This window comes from Nerophis ophidion, linkage group LG01 (genome assembly GCF_033978795.1).
Source record: "Nerophis ophidion isolate RoL-2023_Sa linkage group LG01, RoL_Noph_v1.0, whole genome shotgun sequence".
NCBI lineage: Eukaryota > Metazoa > Chordata > Actinopteri > Syngnathiformes > Syngnathidae > Nerophis > Nerophis ophidion.
Genome location: NC_084611.1, coordinates 50,211,662 through 50,220,750, shown reverse-complemented (window position 1 = coordinate 50,220,750; position 9,089 = coordinate 50,211,662). Strand labels below are relative to the sequence as shown.

At 35.2% G+C, this 9,089-nt stretch overlaps 1 protein-coding gene across 1 annotated transcript; it reads right to left on the bottom strand.

Moving 5' to 3' along the window:
- Positions 1-343: 343 nt before the first annotated feature.
- Positions 344-8,403, bottom strand: mb (myoglobin). Its single transcript, XM_061875611.1, has 4 exons — positions 8,275-8,403; positions 3,126-3,263; positions 685-904; positions 344-619 (listed from the first exon to the last, which is right to left on the bottom strand). The coding sequence occupies exons 2-4, from the start codon at positions 3,260-3,262 to the stop codon at positions 551-553; spliced, it is 426 nt and encodes a 141-aa protein (XP_061731595.1). The 5' UTR covers position 3,263; positions 8,275-8,403; the 3' UTR covers positions 344-550.
- Positions 8,404-9,089: the final 686 nt, after the last annotated feature.

The following is a 9,089-nucleotide window of genomic DNA, read 5'->3' as shown; positions in this document are numbered from 1 at the left end:
AGAGCTGGGTCCTCACATAGTCGGTAGTTTCATGGATTTGTGCTTGTTGTGCATGATCAGCTGACCACAGTGGAACGATCCCAGAGCTGGGTCCTCACATAGTCGGTAGTTTCATGGATGTGTGCTTGTTGTGCATGATCAGCTGACCACAGTTGAACGATCCCAGAGCTGGGTCCTCACATGGTCGGTTGTTTAATGGCTGTGTGCTTGTGGTGCATGCAGGCACTTGAGATTAAGAGTTCAGGTGACAAGTCAGGACCTTTGAGCTGTACATTCCCACATTATCTTTGTGTTGCTTATCCGTGCAGTAGGACTTGTCAACAACAGAGAACACGGCAAGTGGTTTGTGAGTGTCAGAGGTTTTTATTAGCACACTCTGGAAATCTGCCACCATTTGTGCAAAACGTCATTTTCAAAAGCGCCATCAGCCTGTAAAGCCGAGCTCTTTGTAGTCGGCCTCAATTATTATTATTTTTTAAATCTCACAGAATTCTCAGTGAACCAAAATGGACCCACTCAAAAAGTGTTTAAAATGTTTTTTTTTAATTTTTTACTTTCCACATACTCCATCAAGCCCAGCTCTCTCCTCCAGGACCTTAGCAATGACCTCTGAGATCTCCTGTGAAGAACCAGACAAACCCAAGTGGAGAGGTTGTCACAGAAGGAACTCTGTGCGAATCTTACCTGGAAGTGACGGATGGCTATCTTGTGTTTGGTGGCATGGCTTTTAGTCAGAGGTTTGAGGATGGCAGAGTGGCTCCCTCGAGCCTTGAACAGCTGGCCTAGTTTCTTCAACACAGTGGCCCCGTGGCTGGAGACTCTAGAATCCCCAAGCAGGTCAGCCAGGGGGATTCCGGCAAATTTGGGGAACAGCTTCTGAGTTTCAGGGTGGTTGGTGAATAAACTGTGGAGAGAAAGACATTGTTGGTCTGTGTCAGGGGGGTCCACACTTGTTCCACTGAAGAATCAAAGCATGCGGGGGCCATCTTGCAATCTTTCATTTTCAAAACCAATACAAATTATAGATTTTTTTTAACCATTAGGGCTCCTCTCAAGTTTGGGTCTGAGTCATAGAGATATAAAAAATGGGTCATATATTTGTATTTTGTTTTCAACGTTTAAATCTCGAGATTAACTTCAAACCTATCTGTCAATATATATTTTATATTTTTGTTTGTTTGCTGTTTTATACACTTTGTAAATGAAGCCAATATTTTATGACAAAAACACACTTTTTTTAATCCGACAAAATTCTCAGAGATCCAAAATGGCCCCGCTCATAAAAGTGTTAAATATAAGTCTTTCATTATAATTTTTTTTTTTTCCCACTGACTTTTTTGAGCAATTATCGTAGATTTATACGTTTTAATTTTTTTTCTTTTTTTTTTTGGTTTTAATACCCTTTTTGTCATAAAAAAAAACTTTGTTTTTTTTTTAAACTTTGTTTTTTTTTATGGCAAACACAAAATATGCAATGTTTATTTATTTCAAAGTGGAATATTTGATGTGAAGTCATTTATTAGGTCAGTAATTCCAAACAATATTAATTCATTATTTTTTTTATCAATTATTATAATTTTTTAAATCTCACAGAATTCTCAGTGAACCAAAATGAACCCACTCAAAAAAGTGTTTAAAAATAGTTTTTTTAATTTTTTACTTTCCACTTACTTTCTCGAGAAAGTTTTGTTGATTTATACGTTTTAATTACACAACATAATTCATGCTTTTTTAGTTATTTTTTTATGCCCTTTTTGTCATATTAAAACTTTGTTTTTAATAGCAAACACACAAAAAATGCGATTTTTTTTATTTCAAAGTAGAATATTTGATGTGAAGTAATTGGAGACCTAAATTAGTCAATAATTTATAACATTGATTAAAACTTTTCTTTTTTTTAACAAGAAAAGTCTTGAATATCAGTCATTCATTATTTAATTTTTTTACTTTCTCAAGCAATTTTTCCTCAATTTATACGTCTCAATAATATTTGGGGAATTTTTTTGTTAGTTTTTTCTGCCCTTTTTGTAATATTAAAACTTAGTTTTTAATGGCAAACACACAAAAAAATGCAATATTTATTTATTTCAAAGTGGAATATTTGATGTGAAGTAATTTGAGACTCTTTTCCTTTCTAGAGCAATTCCCGTCAATTTTTACATTTTTAATTTTTTAAATATTTATTTCAAAGTAGAATATTTGATGTGAATTAATTTGTGCTTTTAAAGTTCAATAAGTCATAACAACATTAATTTTAACTCAATATTTTTTTAGAAATGAAAATTTTTCTTTAAAAAATGAAAAAATCTCTGAATTCTCAGGGATCCAAAATGGCCCCACTCATAAAAGTGTTAAAAAATAAGTCATTCATTTTTATTTATTTTTTAACTTTCCACTTACTTTCTCGAGCAATTTTTGTCAATTTATAAATTTTAATAATTTTTGGGGATGTTTTTTGTTTGTTTTTTATGCCCTTTATGGCAAGCGCAAAATATGCAAAATGTATTGTTTTTCAAAGTGGAATATTTTTTAAGTAATAGGAGACTTAAATATGTCAATAATTCATAATATCATTGATTTTTATTCATTGTTATTTTTTGAGCGATGAAAATTTCCCTTTAAAAAAAAATAAAAAATCTCAGAATTGTCAGGGATCCAAAATGGCCCCACTCATAAAAGCGTTAAAATCAAGTAATTCATAATTTTTTTTTTTTACTCTCCACTTACTTTCTCGAGCAATTTTCGTCCATTTATACGATTTAATAATTTTTGGGGATCTTTTTTTTTTAGTTTTTAATGCCCCTTATGGCAAACGCAAAATATGCAAAATGTATTTATTTTTTTCAAAGTTGAATATTTGTAAAGTCGTTTGAGACTTAAATATGTCAATAATTCATAACGACATTGATTTTGATTCATTATTATTTTTTGAGCGATAACAGTTTTAAAGTAAAAAAAAAATAACGTTGTGTTATTAGAGTCAACAATGCAACTTTTTCTGAATTACATTTCACCTTTTTACTCTTTAATTGCACTTTTTCATGGCTGCTGTGTAATGATATTGTCTGGATGTGTAAACACACATTGGACACCTGCATTGGGTCTTAACATAAACCTGTACTCACCGGATCAGGACCAGACCTCCATAGGTGTCGTAGTCTGCCTCCACTGGAGCCCAGAACTTGAGAACCGTGTCAAAGTCAGACATGACCTGAAGGAAATCAACTGTGCGGGTAGAAGATGAGGAAGACTTGGAATCCATGCTAATTGGAGGACAATTCCAAGGCAAAGGAGGAGAAAAAACAAAGACTAGTATCCTTTTGTTCCAGTATTATCCTTTCGTTCTAGTGTTAAATAAGGTTTGATGGCCAACAGCCAGGAGGCATTGCCTTTCTACTCATTAGGAATAATCTCAATGCAGCTGCATCGTGTGCTGTCTACACGAATTAACACATTGGATAGGAATCACTTTCACCTCATTTTAACACAAAGCACTCATGATTGTGTGAATGCCCCAAAGCATATTTTTCACCCCATTCAATCTGTGCCAACTTCGGGAATGGCGGGCTATCCCTGGAAAATATCCCAAAATTCCCAGATTTCCCAGAATTCCAGGTTTTCCGGGGACATTTTTCCCATTCAAAACGAATTGGGCATTTTTCAAACTTCCACCATTTCCACATTTTCAACAGTTCAAACCATTCCACATATTCCACCCATCCTGGACATTCAAACTATAATAAAAACAATTCCAGGAAATACCAGTTTTTCCAAACCTTTTTCACCCTTTTTTTCTGCAGACTAGTCCTTCCACATTTTTCAACCGTTCCACCGTTAAATTATTCCTCCTAATCAGGACAAACAAAAAAAACTAAGTTGTTTTTTTAACTGGAAAAAATTCCCGAAATTCCAGGAATCCCATCATACAATTTCTCAACATTTCTTGACCGTTTTGAAAAATTCCAACACCAACCATTTATATGGGTTGTACTTGTATAGCGCTTTTCTACCTTCAAGGTACTCAAAGCGCTTTGACACTACTTCCACATTTACCCATTCACACACACATTCACACACTGATGGAGGGAGCTGCCATGCAAGGCGCCAGCCAGCACCCATCAGGAGCAAGGGTGAAGTGTCTTGCTCAGGACACAACGGACGTGACGAGGTTGGTTCTAGGTGGGATTTGAACCAGTGACCCTCGGGTTGCGCACGGCCACTCTCCCACTGCGCCACGCCGTCCCAACTCCAATTTAATTTCCAACTCATTCAGAACATTAATTATTTTTTTGCATTTTCCAAAAATGTCCCTCTTTTCCAGAAATTCCCATTGGAAAGAATGGGACATTTTTCAAAGTTCCACTACTCCCACATGTTTCATCCGATTCCAACCCAACTTCAAAAGTATTCAGCCTGTTAAGGAATTGTGTGCTCTACTTCAACAATTATTTAAAAAAAAAAAATCCGGATTTCCTCGAATTTCCAGTTTTCAGGTACATTTTCCCCATTCAAAATGAATTATTCATTTTTCAAACTTCCACATTTTCAAGCGATTCAAACCATCCCACATATTCCCCTCATCCTGGACATTCAAACTATAACAAAAACAATTCCAGGAATTACCAGTTTTTCCAAACTCTTTTTTTCTGCCGCCTACTCCTTCCACATTTTTCAACTGTTCCACCGTTAAATTATTCCTCTTAATCAGGAACAAAAAACGAAGTTGTTTTTTTAACTGGAAAAATTCCCGAAAGTCCAGGAATTCCATCATACAATTTCCAACATTTCTTTACCGTTTTGAAAAATTCCAACACCAACCATTTCAACTCCAATTTCATTTCCAACTCATTCAGAGCATTAATTATTTTTTTGCATTTTCCCAAAAATTCCCTCTTTTCCAGAATTTTCCACTGAAAAGAATGGAACATTTTTCAAAGTTCCACTACTCCCACATTTTTCATCCGATTCCAACCCTTCCAACTTCAAAAATATTCAGCCTGTTCAGGAATGGTATGCTCTACTTCACCACCCATCCATACATACATTTTCTACTGCTTATTCCCTTCACCAATTATTTAAAAAAAAATCCGGATTTCCTAAAATTCCCAGTTTTCAGGGACATTTTCCCTATTCAAAATGAATTGGCCATTTTTCAAACTTCCACCATTTCCACATTTTCAAGTGATTCAAACCATTCCACATATTCAACTCATCCTGGACATTCAAACTATAACAAAAACCATTCCAGAAACTACCAGTATTTCCAAACCTTTTCACCCTTTTTTTCTGCCAACTACTCCTTCCACATTTTAACAACCGTTCCACCGTTAAATTATTCCTCTTAATCAGAACAAAAAAAGAACTTGTTTTTTTAACTGGAAAAATTCTTGAAATTCCAGGAATTCCATCATAAAATTTCTCAACATTTCCTGACCGTTTTGAAAAATTCCAACACCAAATATTTCAACTCCAAATTTAATTTCCAACTCATTCAGAACATTAATTTTTTTTTTTGCAACTTCCCAAAAAAAATCCCTCTTTTCCAGAAATTCCCATTTAAAAGAATGGAAAATTTTACAAAGTTCCACTACTCCCACATTTTTGATCCAATTCCAATCCTTCCAACTTCAAAAATATTCAGCCTGTTCAGGAATTGTGTGCTCTACTTCAACAATTGTTTTTTTTAAAATTCCGGATTTCCTAGATTTCCCAGTTTTCAGGGACATTTTCCCTATTCAAAATGAATTATCCATTTTTCAAACTTCCACCATTTCCACATTTTCAAGCAATTCAAACCATCCCACATATTCCCCTCATCCTGGACATTCAAACAATAACAAAAACAATTCCAGGAATTACCAGTTTTTTCAAACCCTTTTCACTCTTTTTTTCTGCCGCCTACTCCTTCCACATTTTTCAACCGTTTGACCGTTAAATTATTCCTCTTAATCAGGAAAAAAAAAACTAAGTTGTTTTTTCAACTGGAAAAATTCCCGAAATTCCAGGAATTCTATCATTTAGAGCAGTAATTAATTGTTTTGCATTTTCCCAAAAATTCCTTCTTTTCCAGAATTTCCCACTGAAAAGAATGGAACATTTTTCAAATTTCCACTACTTCCACATTCTTCATCCGATTCCAACCCTTCCAACTTCAAAAATATTCAGCCTGTTCAGGAATGGTATACTCTACTTCCCCATCCATCCATCCATCCATTTTTTACTGCTTATTCCCTTCACCAATTATTTTAAAAAAAATTCCGGATTTCCTAGAATTCCCAGTTTTCAGGGACATTTTCCCCATTCAAAATGAATTGGCCATTTTTCAAACTTCCACCATTTCCACATTTTCAAGTGATTCAAACCATTCCACATATTCAACTCATCCTGGACATTCAAACTAAAACAAAAACAATTCCAGGAATTACCAGTATTTTGAAACCCTTTTCACATTTTAACAACCGTTCCACCGTTAAATTATTCCTCTTAATCAGAACAATAAAACGTAGTTGTTTTTTTAACTGGAAAAATTCTCGAAATTCCAGGAATTCCATCATACAATTTCTCAACATTTCTTGACCGTTTTGAAAAATTCCAACACCAACCATTTCAACTCCAATTTCATTTCCAACTCATTCAGAACATTACTTATTTTTTTTGCATTTTCCAAAATATTCCCTCTTTTCCAGAAATTCCCATTGAAAAGAACGGAACATTTTTCAAAGTTCCACTACTCCCACATTTTTCATCCGATTCCAACCCTTCCAACTTCAAAAATATTCAGCCTGTTCAGGAATTGTGTGCTTAACTTCAACAAATATTTTTTTTTTAAATTCCGGATTTCCTAGATTTCCCAGTTTTCAGGGACATTTTTCCTATTCAAAATGAATTATCCATTTTTCAAACTTCCACCATTTCCACATTTTCAAGCGATTCAAACCATCCCACATATTCCCCTCATCCTGGACATTCAAACTATAACAAAAACAATTCCAGGAATTACCAGTTTTTCCAAACCTTTTTCACTTTTCTGCCGACTACTCCTTCCACATTTTTCAACCGTTCCACTGTTAAATTATTCCTCTTAATCAGGACAAAAACGCAGTTGTTTTTTAACTGGAAAAATTCCCGAAATTCCAGGAATTCCAATACACAATTTCTCAACACTTCTTGACCGTTTTGAAAAATTCCAACACCAATCATTTCAACTCCAATTTAATTTCCAACTCATTCAGAACATTGATTATTTTTTGCATTTTCCCTAAAATTCCCTCATTTCTAGAAATTTCCATTGAAAAGAATGGAACATGTTTCAAAGTTCCACAATTCCCACATTTTTCATCCGATTCGAACCATTCCAACTTCAAACATATTCAGCCTGTTCAGGAATTGTGCGCTCTACTTCAACATCCATCCATCCATCCATTTTCTACCGCTTATTCCCTTTTGGGGTCACGGGGGGCGCTGGCGCCTATCTCAGCTACAATTATTTAAAAAAAAAATCTGGATTTCCTCGAATTCCCAATTTCCAAGGACATTTTACCTATTCAAAATTAATCATCCATTTTTCAAACTTCCACTATTTCCACATCTTCAAGTGATTCAAACCATTCCACCTTCAACACATTCAACTCATCCTGGAAATCCAAACAACCATTTTTCCAAGTTCAACAAATTTCCAGGAATTCCAGTTTTTTTCTAACCTTATTTCCTACATTTTTTAGTGCATTGACTCCTTTCACATTTTTCAAGCGTTCCACCATCAAAACATTCTTCTTAGTCAGGACAATAAAACAAGTTGGTTTAAGAACTTGAAAAATTCAATTTTTTTCCCGGGAATTCCGTTGTACCATGTCTCAATTAAAAACTGTTACTACTTCAACATTTCTTGACTGATTTAAGCGATTACAACACCAACAAATTCAGATAATTTAGAACATTCATGCTCCTAATCTTTTTTTTTTTTTTTAATCCCGCTTTTCTCCAAAATTCCAGGAAGTTCCCATTGAAATGAAAGGAACCTTTTTCCAAGTTGCACAATTCTCACATTTTTCAACCTATTCAAACCATTCCAACATCAACACATTCCACTCATCCTGGACATTCAAACTAACATTTTCCCAAGTTCCAAACCATATTCCTGGTTTTTCCTGGAAATTCCAACTTTTCAACGTTCAAACCATTTCTACATTCTGTCAGCATTTCACTTCAACTTCAGCATAGGAGCATTCACACCTCATCTAGTTGTAGTATTGAAGTCTTGCTAAAGTCACCTACCTGCAGAGATATAAATGATCCTAGTGAGATACACTCGCTGTGACCTCCTCCCCAATCAGAAACTGACCTTTTATACCACTCCAAGTATCCCAGCACCACCTCTATCACCCACAAGTGCGTCTCTCCAACTGCCATCTCTGATATGCAGGTGTGTGACATTGTGTTGTTTGCTTGTCCTTCCATCGCCAAACTAATCCTACCATTGTCACATTTGGATCATCATGACATCAGAACAAAAGATGCATTGTCAAATAGTTGAGCATGTTTGCACTGAAGGTACAAGTCTTGCTTGAGGCATTGATGTTCCAAGGTCTAACGATGCTGTTAATTGCAGGCTTTTATTCTCATTCTAAAGCCCAAAATACTGACTCGCAGTAAAGCTAATTTTTTGCACTTAACCCTTGAGTCACCTTTGACCCAAAAAACGAAATGCTCTGCATTTTCTTCCCCATCTTTGATAAATCTGTAAAATGTAAAGGTCAAAGGACAAACGGTTTTGAGCAAGTTTATTTTTAAAGTGGCACCTTTTGCAAAGGTATGACAAATAAGGTTTATCAAATACAAGAGGTGTACCCTGCCTTCCGCCCGATTGTAGCTGAGATAGGCGCCAGCGCCCCCCGCGACCCTGAAAGGGAATAAGCGGTAGAAAATGGATGGATGGAAGAGGAAAGAGTTTTGGGTGTAATAACACTTCTCAACCACCAGTTAACTTTAGTGAATTATATTTTTATAGCGTTTTTCTTTAGTGACTCAAGGCGCTTTACATAGTGAAACCCAATATTGAAGTTAAATTTTTAAAGCAATGTGGGTGGCAC